The 21,993-nt window shown below is 39.3% G+C and overlaps 3 protein-coding genes and 1 pseudogene across 6 annotated transcripts in view; 3 read left to right on the top strand and 1 right to left on the bottom strand.

Moving 5' to 3' along the window:
• The first annotated feature begins 166 nt into the window (after nucleotides 1–166).
• LOC131301570 (probable inositol transporter 2) lies at nucleotides 167–3,985 on the top strand (annotated as a pseudogene).
• An 891-nt stretch (nucleotides 3,986–4,876) lies between these two features.
• Nucleotides 4,877–8,176, top strand: LOC131301824 (pentatricopeptide repeat-containing protein At4g20770-like). 3 transcript variants are annotated; one of them, XM_058328282.1, is made up of 2 exons: nucleotides 4,877–5,113; nucleotides 5,706–8,176. In XM_058328282.1, exon 2 carries the CDS (start codon nucleotides 5,757–5,759, stop codon nucleotides 8,037–8,039), a length of 2,283 nt encoding a protein of 760 aa, XP_058184265.1. In that variant the 5' UTR covers nucleotides 4,877–5,113; nucleotides 5,706–5,756; the 3' UTR covers nucleotides 8,040–8,176. The 3 variants fall into 3 exon arrangements, with proteins under 3 accessions (XP_058184265.1, XP_058184263.1, XP_058184262.1); XM_058328280.1 differs by having other exon boundaries at nucleotides 5,655–8,176; XM_058328279.1 differs by having other exon boundaries at nucleotides 5,627–8,176.
• Nucleotides 8,043–16,139, top strand: LOC131301835 (acetolactate synthase small subunit 1, chloroplastic-like). The gene is made up of 7 exons (XM_058328300.1): nucleotides 8,043–8,182; nucleotides 11,035–11,248; nucleotides 11,687–11,770; nucleotides 13,233–13,301; nucleotides 15,229–15,312; nucleotides 15,458–15,611; nucleotides 16,048–16,139. The coding sequence occupies exons 2-6, from the start codon at nucleotides 11,081–11,083 to the stop codon at nucleotides 15,500–15,502; spliced, it is 450 nt and encodes a 149-aa protein (XP_058184283.1). The 5' UTR covers nucleotides 8,043–8,182; nucleotides 11,035–11,080; the 3' UTR covers nucleotides 15,503–15,611; nucleotides 16,048–16,139.
• A 563-nt stretch (nucleotides 16,140–16,702) lies between these two features.
• The window catches only part of LOC131301827 (2-alkenal reductase (NADP(+)-dependent)-like), an 86,949-nt gene continuing 81,658 nt past the window's right edge, over nucleotides 16,703–21,993 (bottom strand). Inside the window, exons 2-6 of one of the 2 annotated variants that reach the window (XM_058328287.1) lie at nucleotides 21,657–21,946; nucleotides 20,560–20,737; nucleotides 19,082–19,248; nucleotides 18,512–18,594; nucleotides 16,703–17,229 (exon numbers count right to left, since the gene is read on the bottom strand). In XM_058328287.1, the coding sequence (XP_058184270.1) occupies nucleotides 16,851–17,229; nucleotides 18,512–18,594; nucleotides 19,082–19,248; nucleotides 20,560–20,737; nucleotides 21,657–21,881 (1,032 nt within the window). In that variant the 5' untranslated portion in view covers nucleotides 21,882–21,946 and the 3' untranslated portion in view covers nucleotides 16,703–16,850. The remainder of the gene's footprint in view (nucleotides 17,230–18,511; nucleotides 18,595–19,081; nucleotides 19,249–20,559; nucleotides 20,738–21,656; nucleotides 21,947–21,993) is intronic. The other variant, XM_058328286.1, reaches the window with a different exon arrangement.

Raw genomic sequence — 21,993 nt, 5'->3', positions numbered from 1 at the left:
AAAATTGTGCAAATTGTGCTCATAATAAGTGGTGCTAAAATAATGAGGAAAAAAAGGGCGTAAATTATCAAAATCACCCGAGAATTTTTCAAATTACAAATTTCCCCTCACATTAGGTAAATTACAAAATATACCCTGTCCGATAACAAATTACTCCCTTATCGTGATGGTTGTCATGGAACCTAGTCCAGCTGGTGACGGGCAGTTTTGGTCTCGAATCGGCGAGTTTGGTCTCGAACTGGTGATAGGTTTTCAGGTGCTTAGAGAGAGAGGAAGATGCTTTTGCATAGTAGCACTTGTATCTCAAATAGTATTATATTTTCGGTAGTAATTTGTAGAAAAAAGATAGACATTTTTAGCATATTGTTCACACAAATCAAAAAGTTTTGACATTTTACCAAGTTGTTTTCGGTAACTAACAATTTGTCAACAAATTTTTTTTTTCATGACTGTAACTCTACTCACAAACACATCTATAACTTATTCACTACCAGAAATAACTTGATAACAAATTACTCACAACCGGAACACCTAACAATTTGGATTGCAACATATTCTTTCTCAAAATTTATTCACTACCGAAAACGCTCCTAGAAACTTTTAGGTTGTGTTTGGAACTTGAGGAAAGAAATGGAAAAGAAGAGAAATTATTTAATACATAAGTTTATTTTTTCTTTTCAATTGTTTGGTTTTTAAAGAAAGAGAAGTGAAAAGTTTAAAAAAAAAAAGTTCAATTTTTTTTTTTTCCAATTTCTTCTTTAACTCTCCCTCTAGTTTTCCTCTTCATTATTTTCCCTTCTTTTCCATTTCTTTGCTCAAGCTCCAAAATGCAAACGTCACCGGTTAATCTAAAACACCAATTTCTTGCAGTGATGCAAAATCAACGGATTTTTTTTTTTAAATACAAAAGCAATTGGAGCCTTTTGTTTTTTTTTGATCCTCATTGGTGCCTTCCACTTTTAATCCAGGTATTAACACACACTCTTCAAAAGAATTCTGTGTGTGTGTGTGTGTGTGTCAGCCTTTAAATGGGATGAAGCATTGTCCAAAGCCAAAGGCAAAAAATACTCCACTATCTTGACGAACGGGTTGTTCATACCAAACACGAGTGCGCCAATGAATTTCGTATGCTACATGACCAGACCCATTCAGAAGTTATCCTCGCCAAAGACATTACACTGCGCAGAGTATTGTTAATTTGTTCTAACATCGATTCTATTCTAATATATAAAGGGAGAGTACCATTTGGTGTCTCCTCCTTTTGTCATGTATTTTTCTTTCCTAAAATACCCTCTAAATAAAAAAAAACAAAACACAAAAAAAAAACTCCCCAAAACAGTTACCACTGCAACAAACGGATTTAAAATGAAACACTCAACACTCGCAGAATTTAAAAAAAAAAAAAAAACCACCCACGTCCCACGTTTACAAAGAAACACTCACAAAATTTTTTTGAAAAAAAACTCACCCACGTCTCACGTTCACACTTCACTTACTAAATTTTACGGAGTAAAAAAAACTCACCCACATTCACAACCACTATCTAAGCCACCATTCTCCCCTTTTATCTCTCGCAAGGCAATTCCTATCCACTTTTTCTATTCTTCTACTCTTGAGCTCTCACAAATCTACCAAAAGAGGAATGTTTGCATGCAATTGCTGAAAACGTAAGTCCACCACCCTTGCTTCGATATGTATGTATCTTTACTTTTCTCCACATTCTCAGTCCTAATTAATGGTATCTTAACTTTTTTTGTTTTTAGATTTTGAAAGTAAGAGGTTACGTCTGCCTACCACACCGAATTAGTTAATTGCTTTCTTTGCTACAATGTTTGGGTTCTATTCTCATCAACCACTCAAAGGTTAAAACATTTCATGCATTCATGTACTCTGCACACTAGTTGGGGGGGGGGGGGGGGGGGGGAACATAGGAGAAGGTCTGCTTCTTTTGGGGGAGCAGATAGCGTGGACTGTTGAGGATTGAAACATAAGGAACTGGCTAAGAGCTTGTACATCAGATTCGGCAAAACCCACATTGTAGCCATTGTGGGTGAGTTTTTCTTCTCCCACTTTTTCCTTCCAAAAACTTTTGGACAAAGATCCTTATGCCACTGCCACATTAGTCTTTAGGGAAACTACATGGAAAAAAAAATGCTTGTATTGCATTACTCTTTTGCTTTGTCAAATTCTCAATTTGCCAACTAATATTGAACACACAACAGGGTAGAGAAGAAGAAGCCAAGACCATTCTAAGGAAAATATACCCAGCAGAGGACGTGGAAGCCGAGATCCAAGCCCTAAAGGAATTAGTCGAAACAGAAATTCAAGAAAAGGGTTCTTCTGAAAAGATAAGCTTTGTGAAACTTTTGAAATCGAAAACAGTAAGAAGAGGACTAATAGCCGGAGTAGGACTCCAAGTATTCCAGCAGTTTGTGGGCATAAACACGGTCATGTACTATAGCCCCACCATAGTTCAGCTAGCCGGTTTTGCATCTAACCAAACAGCTCTCCTCCTCTCTCTTGTCACCGCAGGGCTCAATGCCTTGGGCTCCATTGTGAGCATATATTTTATTGATAGGACGGGAAGGAAGAAGCTTCTGGTTTTCAGCTAGTGTGGTGTTATTATTTCGCTTGGTGTTTTGTCGGCAGTATTTCATGAGACTACAACTCACTCACCGGCTGTTAGTGTAGCTGAGACAGCTAGTTTTGGAGGGCATATGTGTCCAGATTACAGTTCTGCTGGAAGTTCTGGTGGAAACTGGGACTGTATGAAGTGCTTGAAGGCCTCTTCTCCTGATTGTGGGTTCTGTGCTTCATCAACTAATAAGGTAAATACATTGCGATTCATCAACTAGTAAGGATAGCTAACCAAGGCCTCGTTACCCACTATGTCATATGGACACGGGTAGGGATATCTAGTTCGGGTCAGCTTCACATACACGCAAACTTGACAAAAGATACGGAAGTTCATAACCTAGTTTTTTTTTAAGGGTAAAATGGTGGTCAACTTGAATATAGCATAGTTTTATCCATAATCCTGTTGCAAACTCAAATGATAAAATCTTAAGCTGTCTAATGTCTGACATGGATGCTTGATACATTCTGTATAACAGGTAAGTTCTATGTCCATCTCTACTGTTCATATGTCTTGAATCCCCAATAAGTTGCATCATTCCCCCAGAGAATGCAACTGATCGAAATTGATAACATTGATCTAGGCCATTAGCCAAATATGCATTTCCTGGTGATTTCTTGTTTAAAACTCTATTACACCCATAACGTGGTCTGATATCATTGCAGCTGTTTCCCGGAGCCTGTCTGATCTCAAATGACACCGTGAAGGACATATGTCATGATGACCACAAGCTGTGGTACACAAGGGGGTGTCCAAGCAAGTATGGGTGGCTAGCTCTGATTGGCTTAGCCCTCTACATCATATTCTTCTCTCCCTAAATGGGCACAGTGCCATGGATTGTCAACTCTGAGATATACCCACTAAGGTTCAGAGGGGTCTGTGGGGGGATAGCTGCCACAGCAAACTGGATTTCTAACGTCATCGTCGCACAGTCGTTTCTCTCGCTGACACAAGCGATTGGGACTTCGTGGACGTTCCTCATGTTCGGAGTCATATCTGTTGTGGCGTTGTTTTTTGTGCTGATTTTTGTGCCGGAGACCAAGGGGCTTCCAATCGAGGAGATTGAGAAGATGTTGGAGATGAGAGGGTTGCATTTGAAGTTTTGGAAGGAGAGGGGTGATTCAGAACTCAAGAAGAATCAAAATGTGTGAGAAAAGAAGAGTGGGGGGGAAGGGTAATTGCCTAGCTAGCTAGATTGCTACGTATTAGTTTGTCTTAAGAATGCTGATATAAAGTCTCAGGACTCAGGTTCAATGTGTGGGGATATACTTGTAAATTCTCATATGTATCCCATTGGCATTGCTTGAACGTAAACTAATCAACATATATATAGTTATTTACATGATTTCAGTTCTGCTGTCTTTAATTGATTGTAAGGAAACTGTGATCTTGGTTTTGTCGTCAGGGAAAACTAGGAAAAAATCAAGAAAATCAATTAAGACCTTTTCAAACTCAATCGGTTTTTGTTTTTTTGGATATTGGAGTAGTAATAGGTTTATTAGAGCATCTTCAACCCTTACCCATTTTTTAACGAGTACTGCTATCAGTACCGATAGCTTTGCAGGGAAAACATACCGACCGGCCGCACAGGGCCATCTCTGGCTACCGGACGACCGATTCGAGCAGTCCAAAAATTTTAAAAAAAAAACCCGAGGAGGCCTCGCGGGAATCAACAACATCCGATGTGTGTAGTGTGCTTGATCTAGACACTATACATATGGTGTTTAGATCAAGCACCCTACATACATCGGATGCCGTTGATTCTCGCCTAGGCCCCCTCGGGTTTTTTTTTATAAATTTTTGGACGGCTCGGATCGACCGTCTAGTGGCTGGAGACTGCCGGACGGTATGTTTTCCCTACAAAGCTATTGGTACCTATATCATTTTCATTTTTTTACCTAGAATTCGAGTAAAATTCCTCAAAATCCACCCCACTCCCTTATTTAAACATATACCAAATTAACTTGCACTCAAATTTTTACTCCAATATTCAAGTATAACTCAAATTTTGCAAGGCTATTTTTCCCTCCAAATTAAATTTATAACAATGCTATTAATGAAATTTTTACTCAAATTTGCGCTAAGATATGAGTTTGTCAATTAAATATTTTTTTTCATACCCAGTGTAGCTTTTACTCACATCAACTACAACTTAAAAAAACGTGATGGTGTTTCCCACACTTTTCCTTCCAAAAATACCCCTTCAAAAATACTAGGAATAAACGACCCACCCCAAATTAAAAAAAGAGCTTTCCCTTCTCATTATCTTTCGTTGTGCACCGTTTCCGTTGTGCTGCTTAACGAAGCAACGCACCACTCCCCCGCCTCCAAACTGAAGCAGTGAAAACGTCTCTCACACAACGCCGCCAGAATCGATTCTATTGACGATCCCCTTGCGACGATCGATCGAAATTTCTTCGTCCACCATTGCCCATCTTCCATAATCTCTTCCTGCCGCATCTTCTGCCTTTTCACACGGTAGGCAATCTCTAAGATGTCAATATAATGCTGTTTTGTATCCTGAGGGATTTTGTCACAACAAATATTTACTGCACTTAAGTTGTTTGATGAATTGCTTCCATCGGAATCAGCGAATCCAACTCTCTTAGATATGACAGTACTCCTCCCACTTTCCGTGATTTTCAATCAGCCACAAAGCTTATTTATTAATGTTCAGAAACTTAATCGACTCATGATCAATGTTGGAACAATACTTTTTTTTTTTGGAGTTTTTGGAAGTTGGAGCACAATAATTAAGGTTTTTCTATTTTGATCCCACAAAAATTTCTATATTGCCCCAACTTGTTTTAAATGCATAGAAATTTCATACGTTCTCCTCTTTTCTAAAGTTGATAGTGCTAGAAATGGGAGTATCATGCATTATTTTAGAAACATAACAAGTCTTTTGAGGCCAATTATGAGGCAAAAATGAATTCTTTGTACATATCGATCTTATAATTAACCTCTTAATTTATTAAGCTTTGTGCTCAGATATAAAATCTTGCCTCTGATTCACCAGCTAAAAATGGAAACCAAGGCCATCTTTACGCACTTGGCTAATCTCTTGCAGTTCTGTATAGACAAGAAAGCCAACCTTTCAGGCAAAATCCTCCACGGCTACATGATCCGTAACGGCCTCTCAGCCGACACCTTCCTATCCAACCGCCTCATTGAGTTCTATTCCAAATGCGGTGATACACCTACCGCACGCCATCTATTCGATAAAATGCCGATGAGAAACATTTATTCTTGGCACGCAATGTTAGACGGGTATTGTAAAGCCAGCAAGTTGAAAGACGCGCGTGAAGTATTTGCAGCAATGCCCGAAAGAAACACGGTGTCGTGGAACACTTTGATTAGCGCCTTAGCTCGAAGTGGGTTAGAGCAAGAAGCAATGGATGTTTATCACATGATGAATCTTGAAGGTTTTATGCCTACCCATTTCACATTGGCTAGTGTTTTCAGTGCTTGTGGTGCATTGGTGGATGTGGATTGTGGTATGGAGTGCCATGGGGTTGCTATCAAGATTGGTCTTGATAAAAATGTGTTTGTGGCTAATGCTTTATTGTGCATGTATGCAAAGTGTAGGTGCATTGAGGATTCAATTCGGGCATTTGGCGACTTACCCATACCTAACGAGGTTTCTTTCACAGCAATGATGGGAATTTTAGCAGATAGTGACCGGGTTGAGGAGGCTTTTAGTATGTTTAGAACAATGCATAGAACAGGAATTTGTATCGATTCCGTTTCACTGTCTAGTGTTATGGGTGTTTGTGCCAGAGACAGAAGAGGACAATTTGGTATCACTAGTGAGGCTTATGGTTTTTCAAGTAATATGCATGGGCACCAAATACACGGCCTCAGTGTTAAGCTTGGTTTTGAGAGAGATCTTCACTTAATTAATTCATTGCTTGATATGTATGCAAAGAAAGGAGACATGACGAGTGCTGAGACTATTTTCAATAATTTACCCGAAGTTAGTGTTGTTTCTTGGAACATAATGATTGGTGGGTACGGGCAGAATCATGACACTGAGAAGGCCATGGATTATATGCATGGGATGCTGCATCAGGGTTTTGAACCTGATGAGGTCACTCACATCAATATGCTTGCAGCATGCGTCAAGTCTGGAGATATTGAAATTGGGCGTCGAATATTTGATAGGATCGTATGCCCAAGCTTGAGTTCATGGAATGCCATACTCTCAGGGTATTCACAGAACGATAACCATAAAGAGGCAATAAAACTTTTTAGAGAGATGCAGTTTCGAGGGGTCCAGCCTGATCGTACTACTTTGGCTATTATGACAAGCTCGTGTGCTGGAATAGGACTTCTGGAGGGTGGAAAACAGGTCCATGCTTACTCACTAAGGGCTTTGTTTCATACTGATATATATCTTGCCAGCGGACTTATTGGCATTTATTCAAAATGCCATAAAATAGAGACAGCAAAATGTATTTTCAATAACATGCTGGAATTGGATAGTGCCTGTTGGAATTCTATGATAGCAGGTTTGTCACTGAATTCACTAGACAAGGAAGCTTTCTCTTTATTTAAGAAAATGTTAGGAAAGGGGCTGTTGTCCACCCAATTCTCTTATGCTATCATCTTGAGTTGTTGTGCAAATCTATCATCTTTGTCTCACGGGAGGCAAATTCATGCCCGGATAGCAAAAGATGGATATATGACTGATGTATATGTGGGGAGTGCTCTAATTAATATGTATTGTAAATGTGGTGATGTAGATGGGGCTAGGGAATATTTTGATGAGATGCCCTTGAAAAATATTGTTACTTGGAATGAGATGATCCATGGATATGCACAAAATGGATGTGGTGAAGAGGCTGTTAGTGTATATAAAGACATGATTGTATCAGGTGAGGAACCTGATGGAATTACATTTGTTGCTGTTCTAACTGCGTGTAGCCATTCAGGACTAGTTGATACGGGGATCGAAATATTCAATTCGATGAAGCTTGAACATGGTGTGGACCTACTTTTGGATCACTGCACATGCATCATAGATGCTCTGGGACGTGCTGGTCGATTCCATGAAGCAGAAGTATTAATAGATAGAATGCCATACAAAGATGATCCTATTGTATGGGAAGTTTTACTTAGTTCTTGTCGGGTTCATGCTAATGTGAGCCTAGCTAGAAGAGCAGCAGAGGAGCTTTTTCGTCTGGACCCACAAAACTCTGCCCCTTATGTGCTTCTAGCCAATATGTACTCTTCTTTGGGGAGATGGGAAGAAGCAAAGGTTTTTAGGAAAATGATGGGTGATAAGCAGGTATCAAAGAATCCAGGTTATAGCTGGGTTGAACCCAAGAACAGAATGGAAGTCTTTGACGTTGATGAGGATTTTAGGATGGTGGTTGATAAATTCGAAGCCGCAAATATTTGAATACCTTGCTTTGATGGATGATACAACTCATATGCCAACTCAGAGACAAAAAAAAATCCTCATTTGTCAGCCCTGCTTCTATACGTTAAAAGATGATTGATTTTATCGCCGAACCACAATGCGGCCAAATGCCATCTGGGGAGGTACATTAAACAACATTGTTCTTCCTTCTTCTATTTGATAAAACCTTGATTTTGCACTGATTAAAGTGAGCTCGAAATCAATGCCTCTAAATTTTGTGTATTAATGTTCTTCTTTGGTGTAATTTGGGTGTTATAATCTTCATGCGATACCAAGTACCCCCTTGCAGATAAGAATGTTACTGGTCCGACAAGGGATTTTATTACTTTTGGGTCCAAAAAATTGAGATTTGAGAGCTTTTTATTAGTTATGTTATTATCCAAAAGGATGAATTTGTCAATATAAGCCACTTTTGTCTAATTCCAACGCATGTGTGGTCGAACAGTGGTTCGGTGTTGGTGAAATGAACATTAAAACCATAGGGGTTTATAGTCGTTTCCATACGTACTTTTTTTTTGGCCCAATATTGTATACATCAGTGTGGGTTAGTGGGGTCCCGGGGAGTTAGTTAGTCCACAGGGGGTCCATAAGCTGTTTATAGCCCTGAACCCCAAACGCCTCTGCCGAGGCTTGAACCTTGGCCTCCATTGTGGGAGTACCAGGAGGTAATCATTGGGCTACAAGCCCTTTGGTTAAGGAAAACCCATGGGACGTTAGTGAAATTTACTTGTAGATCAAATTTTCACTTACACATCAACCCACCAAGGAAGAGAATTAGTTGTAACTTTTATTAGACTTAAAAGCACTTTGTTCACAAGATCAACAACACCAAAAACCAAAAAACTATATTGTCATCTACTTTAAGTCCACAAGTGGTAGGTCATTTATTTTCTCCTAGGAAGACGATTACATAGAACTGTCGTCAGACTTTAAAGACACTTTGTTCAAGCACCAAAAACCAAAAAACTATCTTGTCGTCTACATTTACTCCACACTTGTTAGGTTAGTTTTTTTTTTCTTTTTTTTTTTCCGAACTAATTTTGTCATGTATTAGTTTTTTTTTTATTCAAAATTGTCAGTACGTGCAAAAAGCTACACTAAGAGGTTTGAACCTACTTATAAAAGCATTACAATTGTTTGTCTCCACTCCTAATAGTGTGTGTCACCTATCTTGAGTTGTGACAATTCCAGGGTGGTTTATCAATTTCTCATCAATATTTCATAAAAAATACCGGCTAAATAGCTTGCTCCTTGGAGATGCAATATAGAAGGTCCATGAATCTCAATCGTATATCTTTGATTCTTTAGTACTTGACAAACATATATCTTCATGCCTAGTAGCTAAAACTAGTATAATGGTTAAACCTCAATTTTTTATTTTTAAAAGCTACCCTATTTGTTGATTACATTAACTAGATGTCAGTCATTGATATAAAATTAAACACAAACTTGTCTTCTTTATCTATCATCATACACCACTTGGCTGGGCAAACCACCTTCAACATTTGGCAGCAAGGTTGTAGTTGAATGATTGAGGATTAATCCTCTTTTAGTCATAACTTTGAAAAGCTTAAGAAGGGGAAACGTTGACTTCGAAAACTTGGAGGGCATTATTGCGTTTAGTAGAAAACGAGCATGTTTGCATAATTCTTCAAACGAGTAAAATAGTTAGCAATCAAACAGACATTTTCAGTGCTTTAACAAACTGTTACTACCTCTTCTTCTTCTTCTTCCATCCAATGGACCATGGACTAAACGGCCACTGCCTGAAAGGACTATGTCCAGGGGACCGCCGCCCCCACACGTACTTTTGTCAATGCATCTACTCTGGCGGGTTTAACGCGCTTTGACCTGTAGCCCTGGATGGAGTCGATAGGTCGAACAACGAGGCTACTGGATAAACTACCAATGTTTCAACCAGGCATTGGGGAGTGACATGGATGGGCATCAGCATGCGGTGCTCTTGTCCTGCTCGAGTGGTTGGTTTTCAATTTGCCTTCAATCAATCTGAAGAAGAATCAGATTCAATCCCAGGAACCTATGCCTTTCGATCGTAGGAATTGCTTTCTAAGGTACCGTTGGCTTGGAAGCTGCTAGCCGACGAATAATGACCAAATGTTAATGAATTCAAAATTACCATCATGATCAACGCTTCAATTCAAAAAAAACTTCTTTCTCACGATGTCGCCCTCCTCCCATACTGAAAAGGAAGACGAAAAGAAGAGCTTGAATGACCAAGGAAACCGACTTTCGCCCCTTTAGGCATCAGTTCAAATAGTAAGCTCGGATAGCAAGATCCGGATAACAGAGGCCCTGTCCTGGCCTGTCTTCTAAACCACCACCCTGACGGACTTCTTCTTCTCTTCTTCTTCTTCTTCTTCTTTTCTTTTCTTCTTCTTCTTCTCTCTCTCTCTCACACACACACACAGACGCACATGGGCGACCTTCGCAGCGTACAACAACTCTAGTTCATGCTCTAAAACAATCTCTTGGTATTTATCTTATCATCTATATTGTTTTGTAAGGATACTTGTTGAATGAAGGTAGGTGAGTCAATAACATGTGCAAAGTCTTTCCTCTTCTCTATTGCATTTCCGCTGCCTGAGTTATTCTTTGTTCCTGGCAGTATCGCATGGCTGGTTGACGCCAGCTGTAATGGTTGATAGTGGGAGGCCAACCAAGCCCCCCTTTATAAAGCCTCGTTGACAAAGCAAACCATTTTTTTTTTATGCTGTTTGAGACATTGCCTTTGTAATGGAGAGTATTTTATACGGAGTAGTTATCTCTAGTGTGGCCGATTAAAAAAAAGTTATCGCTAGTGTGTTTTCTTGATTGTGTTTTTTTCCTGACCTTTTGAATGCTGGGCTCCTTGACTCGGCGAATCCAACTCCCGGGGGGCTCTCAAAGCCTCTTTGTGGATGCTTTATTTGATATGCTTAAATTGGTTACTGGATCACTTATACAAAATATACAGGGTGAGGCGGCACACAATTTCGGTATTTGTTGGTGATGAAAGCGGAATGATAAATAGGATTGCCAGAGTTTTTGCAAGAAGGGGATACAACATCGAGTCCCTCGCTGTTGGTCTGAACAAGGATAAGGCCCTCTTCACCATAGTTGTATCTGGAACTGAAAGAGTGTTGCATCAAGTTATGGAACAGCTTCAAAAGCTTGTGAATGTTTTGAAGGTTATGACCTAATCCTTAACCTTCAATTTGAGAACTCATTGTAAGTCCGTTGTTTGTACATTTTATAAACTCCTTTATATTTTCAAGATTTTCACTTTGAAAGTCTCTGTCTCCTTCCCTTCTCGGTCGTAAAGCTTTGATTCCTTGCCAGGATTTTTCTACTTAGTTGTCTGAAACTGTTTCAAAACGTATTTGCCGATAAAAAAAAAACTGTTTCAAAACATATGTGTTCCCATTGGGTTCTTCTTGTTGTTTTTGAGCTTTGATATATTTCAATTCCCACAATGTGAAACTCTGTTGGAATACCGTGGATCAGATTCTCGTTATTTTTGAGCCCTCTCTTGTTGACTCTAACGTTTATCTGTATGGTGGTAGCTTCTCCTTCCTTTTTAGGGAACATTTACTTCAGTCGTAACCTAATCTTTTACTTGTTAACAGGTTGAAGATATATCAAAAGAGCCTCAGGTGGAACGTGAGCTGATGCTCATCAAAATGAATGCAGATCCAATGTACCGAGTTGAGGTATTATTGCTCTGTCCTCTGGAGGTTTAGTCTACAGTGCACTTAAACTATTCAGGAGATTCTACGAAAAATATCACTATTTCTTTAGAGCTCTATATGGCAGTATTTAGTTTACTGGAGTGAAGGTTGGAATGGAATGGTCATTCTCTTGGAATGCTCATGCTGACAAAAAAATAACAGAATGTAGACCACAAACTAGACCAACTAATGTGACCCTTCGAGCTAACCAAACACTACCGATCTGAAATTTTTATTTTTGTTTGAAATAAAATTGCGGTTGCAATTCTTTTCTTGGTTCTTGTGCTGATGTCTGGGAAGGTGTTTGAAATCCAACCATCTAAGTTATGCTGGAAATCTTTATTGGTACAAAGTACAAAATATTTTGATTGTCTCCTTTCGCCTTTGGAATAATCAATCCTTCTACTTTTAATCTGATCTCCTCACTGAGTTTTTGTGCTAAACCCTCCGAAGAATTGGCAGAGTTGACTAGAAGTGTCAGCTCAGAGCCTCCCAATTACCCGAAACAAAGCAAAAATTAAAGCTCAGAGCCCCCCTCGGCCTCTTATTCGGAAAATTTCTCATAGATAAGAATCACACTCCTAAAGGCTGATAAGTGATGTATTACCCACTTGGTAACCCTTTCTTAATAGCTTACTTTTGTTAAATAGCTTATGCTTTTGGGACCATTTCCTAGTAGCTTATGCTTTTGGGACTACTAGTACCTTAACAACTTTGTCTCTCAATCTTTGCTTATTTTGCATGTTGATTTTAACACAAAACAAACAAATAAGTAAAAAATAAGCAAAAGCTAAAAAGCATGCATAGTACTATGGATCATCTTTCAACACCTGTTTTATACTTCTTTATAAAAATAGTCCTTACCAGTTTTAAATCTTAATGAACCATAACCCAGTTTAAGACTGGAGGGACCTACGTTAAGCTATTTTCCAGTAATTTGTACTAAACGTCCAAGGGTTCCACAAGAGTCGCGCAGCGAATTTTTAAGGAGAGTATGTAATACTGCTTCTTTAAGTTGCACCAGGCATTATTTTAAAATGGTGACTACAAAGTAAATGGAAAACTAATGTCCCACCAGCCTCTTGTTCTAATTTTTCTCTGGTCAAATTTATTCCGCGTGTTAATGCCATCATCTACATTGAGTGCATAACTCTAGATCATGAGATTAGGATCATGATGAGAGAGAGGAGTTTCTTTTCGGTGGGTAGCCTTTTTAGCTTATCGAATGGAATAAGGAATTGCCTGCTTCTCCTTCTGACATCAAATTTTAGGAGGCAGCAAATGTATCAGAGCTTGCAATAATAACTTGCAATGCTATTTTGTGAAGTCAATGTGTTGAGTTCTCAGGAGAATATTTGTGCCGAAAGTGTTCCTGTTAGTATCTACTGTTTTTTCTTGTCGTTTTGGACATTAATTTTTTTTTTTTTTTGGCTATAATCTCCAGGTCATGTGGTTGGTGGACATTTTTAGAGCTAAAATTGTTGATATCTCGGAGCACTCGCTAACTATTGAGGTGGTCCAGGAGAAATGTTACTATTTCTTTACCTGATGATATTTAATTCAATATATGATCTGCATCTTGCACATTGTTGTGTTGGTATTGCTAATTGCCTACAGCAGCTATTGCCTGTGTTAGCCTCTGTTATGAATTTCATGTGCGGTAGCGTGTCTTGTTATTTAGCACATCAGGACATGAAGATGGCTCAGTTTCCAAAGTGCTCATCTTCTTCATTTCTATTTCGGGGCAAGATGATGTTGCTTCAGGGTGTAGGTTCATTGGTGCATGGGTGAATTCACCTGCAGGCTAAACAAGCATTTTAACAAAATTCTAATGGATGAGGAAATCAGAATCATCACGACGGTATAGGAATTTCTCAATCAATGAACAAAACCAAATGCAAATACTCAACAGTTTAATGGAGAAACCCATAGATATAAATCCTAGGGCCAAACTAGGATCCAAACAACCAAAACCATTTCCACTGTTGAATTTGGAAAGTGCAAGACTCGTTATGAAAGGAGCTTCCTTGTTTACCTAACTTTACAGTTCTTCACCAAAGTCCATGAGCAGCTCTCATGATCCAATATGTTGCCTCAGAGCAGCTCGCTGAGATCCCCATGTGTACAAGATGCACGATTATGACTAGAAACCATGTCATAAAGTTGAAACCATGCTGATGTCACACAAATGCTCCAAATTCAATAAATGTGCAAAATATCGAGTACAGATTCCACGAGCGCGTTTGAGCAAAATGTTGTGTGCAGATTGAGCATTGTGGTGTGTCAAAATAATTGGTATGAGCTCAGGTGGGCCTCCGGTTCAGATCTGGGCTCAAGCGGTGCAACACGACCTGATCTGCACATTGAACACCCACCGTTAGTGGCTAACCGGTCGGAGGTGACCGGGAAGGCACTCCAATGTTTAAGTAACTGGAGGAATAGGAGAGGCAAGTAAGGGTTTAGGGTTGTGTGAAAGACTTACCTCTTTAGGGTTTGGGCTTACCCTTTATACAGAACCTCCAACCTTGCCCTCCAAGTAAGTTTGGCAAGCGAGGCAAGGATGGAGTCGGTTATGTTCATGTGCTGTGCTCAAACTACCTTCTGTGCATTATGCTAGTCATACTGTTTGGATCCGAATCAGGTTTACTTGACATAAATGGGTTCGGATATGGTGACCGGATAGGATAAAGTAAGGAACCTGGTTGCCTGACCCGAAGATAAGAGTATCTCGACTATTTGGACCGATGTTCTGGTTCAGAGCGTTTGTTCGGCTAAGCCCCAGTGGCAACGTGTCCCAGGTTCAGAGGCTCATTAGGTCTTTGCGGGTTGCATGGTTTGGCCCATGAGGTATGATGACCCTTCGGCCCATTACAAGTGTGGGTGGTGGTTTCCGGGAACTCTTCTTGGATTGCGTCCTCCCGCCTTCTCCTTCCACGGAATGACCTGCAAAACAAGGTGGGAGGGCTGAGACCAGCCTTACGACCTGGTCAAGTTAGTATATGGAGGAGTAGGGAGAGTACTGTAGCTAGGAGAAATGGCATAGCCAAACAAATGTGCCGGGCACCTGAGTCTTGTATCCTGTATCCAATTACGATACTTGTGTCGTCAACCAGTTGCATCTTTTACTTTTCCTGGAAACTCTTCAGCTTTTGCCAGTCTACAATGGCTGCTGGCTGGTGTTGGCTTTCCACAAAGCTTGGTATACACAAGTGTTCTTGTCATCTATGCTTGATGACATGGCCTTTTCATTTTGCTTTGATCAGAATTTTGCAAAGAGCCTGCTTGGATTGCCACCCTTATGGGACCTCATCTGTATCTTGTAGAGCACTAGTTTTTATGGAGTGCAATATGCATTATACTGCAGTCGCATTTTCTCGCAGAATCCTTGATGTACTGTTTGCTCAGCCTTCACAAATTTCTGTTTTTAACTGGATGTTCAGGTGACTGGAGACCCAGGCAAAATGGTTGCAGTGCAAAGAAATTTAAGCAAGTTTGGTATTAGAGAAATTGCCAGAACTGGAAAGGTCGGTATAAATGCAGAAGTTACTTCGATGCAGCATTTTAGTCATTCGTTCTTCTACTGTATTACCCTTCAAGCATGCATGCTTTTATGATATTCTGTAAATGTTCTTCAGATTGCTTTTATGATATTCTGTAAATGTTCTTCAGATTGCTTTAAGAAGGGAAAAGATGGGGGAGTCTGCTCCCTTTTGACGATATTCAGCGGCTTCATATCCAGATCTGGAAGGAACAATGCCAGTAGATGCTTTTGTAGGGAAAAGAAAGACAACACTTAATGGAGAATCTGATACTTCTGTTAGGGTATGTGTTTATATAGATCTCTATCTCTTTATTATGTCCTAGTCTAGCTTAGTGAGCTTCTTTTGCCAACTGCTATAATCAATGAAGCATGGAAGTTTAAAAACAAATGTCATCCTTAGTGGATTCATACTTTGCATGGTACATCTTCATGCTATTTGGGTTCACAAAGCACTTACGATTAATTTTTTTTAATCTTAATGGAACTCTCAGCTACCAGAAAAAAATAGTGCAATGTGGTAGGTACTAATAAGTTTGATGTTGAGGTGTGAATATCTTCCTTTTGGTCAGTAGACCTTACCATTAATTTGTCTCCTAGTCAAATAGGTAATGAGTTTTCTCCCCTGGCTTTTGTGAGCTGACGTGGAGTGTAAATGGATGATTCAAGGTCGATTGATTAGGGGTTGCGTATTTGATATATTTTTCTGTATTCATGAAAGGTGATGTTTATCCTGTGGAAACAACTGATGACTTCCCTATAAGTCAAGTTCTCGATGCACACTGGGGTGTTCTCGATGATGACGATGTAAGTAAACTTTGTTGCTCATTATCCTATTATATTACTTCTTCAATCTTCTCTAGTGGTTACTTGTAGCACATATGTGTCCACACTATTTTAAAAGCATGACCCACCTGACTGAAATGTGTGTAGATACCTGATGTGAATGTGATACTGTAGGTTACCCTGTTATGTAGTTGGTATCTGATTTCTTAATTGAGCCGTTAAAGATGCTTTCGCATTCCTGTTCTCTTCCCAACGGGCTTTTTGGGACCATGGCAATTTGGCCGGACTAGTTTATCGTCAATTATGTGCTCTAGGATATCACAAACCACTTGATTCGTATTTGCATTTATTGCTCTTGTTTTTACTTATTTGCTGCAGTACATTTTTTTTTATCCCATTTATAAAGAGTCAACTCACCGATTTTGCAACAACCCAGATGCAAGAGCGGAGACTCAGTAGCTGATCAATACTAAATCCTTGAATTTGTATTATGACAAGTAGGTACTTTGATATCGGGCCTGACCGGTGCCGTCGCTTAAAGGGACAACACATACACCTAGCATGGTTGGTATTGTAAGAAACATAAGCTATTTTGAAAATTTTAAAGTCGTAAGAAATGGAGTATAATTTGTTTATTAAAGCAAAAGAACATTCCAATCCATCCCCGCAAGAAACTCATTCTAATTAACACATCTCAAGTCAAAAGTATATATGCACAAAAAACGCAAGGCGACTCAATCATTCACGAGCAACCAACACCAACTGTTTCCCAATATTTCGACCAGAGAAAAGACCAATAAGAGCCGCTGGTGCATTCTGCAGGCCTTCTGCTATGTCTTCCACAAATGTAATTTTCCCTTCTCGTATGAGGGGCAGGACCATGTCTCGATACTTTGGATACATGGGATAGTAATCGAAAACCACGAATCCTTCCATTCGGACTCGTTTTGTGATGAGGCACAACAGGTTGTGTGCACCTTCCTGTTCTTCAAGGTTGTACTGTGAGATCATCCCGCACACAGGAATGCGACCGTGGAGTCTCATGTTCAGAAGTACCGCATCAAGCATCTTTCCTCCAACATTCTCAAAGTAGATATCGATGCCATCAGGTAAGCACCTGGCAAACAAATTAAACAGAGGCATAGAGAATGTTGGATATCCCAGCTAAGAGCATATCTAATGCAAACGGCACAAAAGGCCTGATGTCAAATATTAGCACGCATGCAGCACACTACATTCCCTACAATGCAAAAATGTAGCAACCTTGCTCCAATCCGAAGAAAGTTATTTCTTCAATTTTCTTCCTAAAAGCCAAATACAAACTGCATTTTGGGGTCATATTAAAAGATGAAGAGCGAAAACTACAATCAAATTTTAAAAGGTTGAAAGAAGAAATGGCAAACATGGCCCATTGTTGGCCATCTTTTCAAAAAGTGGACAACTGCCATTTTCGCATTTGGCATGCGGTTTAGCCGTTTAGCCATTGCTCGGAGTTGCTCTAATAAGGCATGCAATGTACTGGAAGTTTACAGCAGAAACAAAAGCCAACTAAGATATGTAATGTACTGAAAGTTTACTCAGAGTTGCTCAGTATAAGGTCAAGTAAATAAGGTGACCGTGGTATGCTAGCCAATTGTTAAAAAAATTATGAATTTTAAAGTAAAGTTTCAAAACTTAAATGCATTAGACAAGTGTACATGGGTTTTTCCTTGGATCCCTGAACTGCCGTTGGAAACCCATCCATTTCCTCTTCAATATGAATGGATTGCTAAATAAATATTTTACCTCGCGTATTAACTCCCCGACTGTTTGTGCTCTCAAAAAAACTCTATACATAGCCCTATGCTTTACATGTATTCACAGAGAAAGAAAAACAATCAGCTTTGGCTTCTTCTTCTATACTTCTTCTTCTTCTTTGCTCATAAAAAAAAGGGGCTCTCATACGTAGCTCAATATTTTCTAATCAATTCAATATACTTTCGGCAACTCGGTTCGTGACTCATTCAAACCTCTTGTTTGTCCAGAACATCCGATGAGGAATGCTTGTGAGCTCTTGGGTTTAATCTTGGGGCTAACACACTCCGGTTGAACCTTCACAAGGGGAGAAATATTAGCCTTAGCGCAGTGCCTAGCATGACTCACATTCTTACAGGAAACATCTTTCCTACTATCACCATTTTCGTACGCTCTTGATTTACTTGGGTGTATTTCGATATTTCCTGACTTCTAACGGTATAAATAATTACTGTGCTAACATGGTGTTTTTGGAATGTAGTAAAACATTACTTTCCTTGAATTAGGTTGATGAAATCAGAAGTCCTTCACCCAATAATGTACTTAGGCTTTGAAACTCCATATTGCCATCGTGTCTTTCTGGAAAAGAAATGTGAAACACTCACCTTTTGAGTGCTTTATCCAAGTCGTGTTCTTCTTTATAGTTGAAAGCATCATCAAACCCGAACTTGTCCTTCAGCAGATCAACCTTTGGTAGAAAAATTGTTGAAGAAAGAAACAATAGGACAATAGAAAACCGATAAGAGAGTCAAGACCAGTATCTACTATTCTTACAATTTTGGAATATGATAAAATTCAGAAACTGAATGATTGTATTTGATAATCTGAAACACCGATTATGCACCAACAGTCACTCTCACACAAAGATGTACGCAGAGAGAGAGAGAGAGAGAGAGAGAGAGAGAGAGAGAGAGAGAGAGAGACACACGATGAATTATGCTCTAAAAAGTTACTACTCAGCAAACGAAACGAGTTCCTCTGGTTGACAAATACAAGGGAACATGTACGGAGCACCAGAAATTGTGATCGGGACACTTGAAATTTGTAACACAAATACTGGTAAAGTACTATCACAATGGTAAGGTATATGACATTTCCATTGAGCATTAAGTATAGACATGCGCTAAATGGTAATTTAGCATAAATAGCAGAATGGACATGCGAAAGGCACTCACCTTTTCTTTGGATCCAGCACTTCCAACCACATAACAGTTCTTTAACTTTGCAAACTGGCCAATAAGCTGACCAACAGCTCCAGATGCAGCAGAAACGAATACGTACTCTCCTTCCTTAGGAGAGCCTACCTCGTAAAAACCAGCATAGGCTGTCAAACCAGGCATACCTACAAAGTTCAAACTCAATGCAATGAGGATCAGTCCAATTTAGCTGATAGTATAAAGATGTGGAGAAGGAAAACCAGTGCAGGACATCTTATAAAGGGAAAACATAGTAACTAAGATCTTTAAAATTCCAAGCAACAAGTGATCTGTGCTGGGAGAAATAACTGATTGAAATATAACAAGATGCATTCCTTGGTGGAATCTTTACCAATGAAAACTTGTTGGATTGTCCAAGAGACAATGCAATGCCATCGTAAGAGAGGAATGACAATGAACACATCAGGAATTGAATACAGCTTATCCTAAATCACAGTACAAACTGATCACTACTCATGAGTTTTTCAGAAAGAGGTGGTGCACAGGGCTTTGAACAAGTGATGCTACTTCATCAACTTGTCTTGTTTTCTAAAACTGAAAACTGTAATTAGACGCCAGTAACTAACTAAATATCCTTATTCCTTCCAGCTATTCTTCCAAAGAAACTTCCTAGTTGGACCACCTAGTTTGGATAGATAGTACAATTCAAAAGTAGGGAGAAATAATTTTTCATCAATTGGGGATAAGAGAGGTAACAAAGGATAGATTAGTTTGTACATTTAGTCTAATTTGGAGGTGGTTCGAGCCGGTGTGCTTTCTTGGAGAAAGAAATCTGTTGATAATGTTAATATTTGTAGCGCTTGGGGTATTCCTTTGTTTGTATCCAGTCTTAAGGGGCTGTCCTGTCTAGTTATTGGCTGCTAGAGCATGTGGTGTACTCTTGTATAGGGTTTTTCTGTAATGTTTTGTTTTTGTCTATCTTTGGTCTTGTTTGTAACTTCAACGCTATCCCCTTGATCTGATTGGTTTGGTTTCTTAAACAAAATCACTAAATTAAAAACAAAAAAAAGAAAGCAAAAGGGAGAGTTGTCTGCAATTTTCTGCATCTATTTGATAACAGAGAGAGAGAGAGAGAGAGAGAGAGAGAGAGAGAGAGAGAGAGAGAGAGAGAGAGAGAGAGAGATTTGTGTCCAAATGGAAAATGTAGTTAGCCGCATTATCTTTCACATAGTAGGAACACTTAGCCCGAGATATCCCCTTATTAGATCTCACTTACCAATATCATTGCCCTAGTTTAAGTTAGCAAAGAAATAAATGAAAAACAAGCAAAAATAAACCACTATTTTCTTTTCAGCTCTATATTTTGCTACATCCACAAGCGGTGAGGTTCCACGACGAATAAATTGAATGCCTTCTTATTGGGATGAGAAAAAGAAGAAGATAATCTACCTATTGTACCTGGAGTAATTTGGAGTAAACAAATGGAATGAACTTACCAAGGATTCCAGTATAATAAGAAAGAGGCACATCTGTGTGTTCAATTTTAAAGAGTGTCTCTGGTTCTGTAATGAGACTATACTCTTCCCATCCAGTCATTCCCCAAACTACGTCACCCTTCTTGTAATTTGGATGTCCAGAATCAATAACTTTAGCCACTCCAAAACCAGTTATAGGCTGCACAACACCAACAGGATCAGTCACTGACGCAGACTTATTTGAGGTTGAGGCAGGTCGTATAAGGATTGAATTATGGAGTATGGCTTATGGTTTCATCATTAATATTGCATATTCATTTAGTTTCTATGTCTCCGTACGTATATTACAGATTTCGATATTGACGGATGGATTGATGAATGAATGTTTAATGCTTTTCAATTTACATGTCATTTTGGGGAGGGGGTGTAGAATATCTAAACAAAGATACGACTAATCTCTAGGCATCGATTAATGCCCGATTCATTGGCCTAGGCGCGAGGCGGTGCCCGGTTGCCCAACTAGCACTTTGGGACCTTTTGAACACTGCAAAAACGTGTTCCCTTTGTAATGGTTATAGATGATAGACGTACATACTATATTGGTTTTTTGTTTATTGAGTTTGAACGGAACTTGATTAAAAGACTAATATAATAAGATTTTCTCAGTCTTTTTACAACAGAGTATATACCTGACAATAATTCATTGGACGGAACCAATGTTACGGATTTTCATAAGAATCCTTCAAAAGGTCATATCTAATTTTTCTAATATTGATTTCCAATTTTTTAACAGTAGAAAGTCAAATGGAAATTGAATTGAAACTTCTAAATAGGCACATATACTCCTCTCCCCCACTTAGCCATTTATCTTCTCCTCCTAAACATCATACCTAGAACAAGCTGCGCAGTAATTTGTTCAAGCTTCGTACCAAACCTTAACCAGCTAGCTTCAAAAGATATCAAAGGACCGTTTGACGAGAACACGAGCTCAAACTCGAGCCCTTTGCTCTGTTTATCACTCCAAGGTGGAATGTCTGAATATACTACATAAATTTACGAAGGTGTGTGTCTGTAAAGAAGATAGAGATTGAATCATGAGTTGCAATTGAGTGACTGACCGAACCAGGTGTGAATGGGGTAAAGTAGCTGCCTATGGAATTCCTCATTCGGATACGCATGTAGGGGTCGCAAGACAAGTAGAGGTTCTTCACCACAAACGTTTTCGAACCTTGTGCTACACTCAGTCGAATCTTACTGCTCCTCAACTCGAAATCTGACTCTTTTGGGAGACCATTCATCACGTAGTCCCTAAGGATTACCTGCTTGTTGCTCACCTCCGCCATATCAACCCTCTCTCTCTCTCTCTCTCTCTCTCTCTCTAAATCCCTCTCTCTGTGTCTAAATCAAAATTTCTCGTGGCGGAGAACGAGGGAGGCTATGATCCTTATGTCAACT

The sequence above is a fragment of the Rhododendron vialii genome, chromosome 9a (assembly GCF_030253575.1).
Source record: "Rhododendron vialii isolate Sample 1 chromosome 9a, ASM3025357v1".
In the NCBI taxonomy this organism is placed as follows: Eukaryota; Viridiplantae; Streptophyta; class Magnoliopsida; order Ericales; family Ericaceae; genus Rhododendron; species Rhododendron vialii.
The sequence above is the reverse complement of the archived record's forward strand: the minus strand, read 5'-3'. Positions and strand labels throughout refer to the sequence as shown.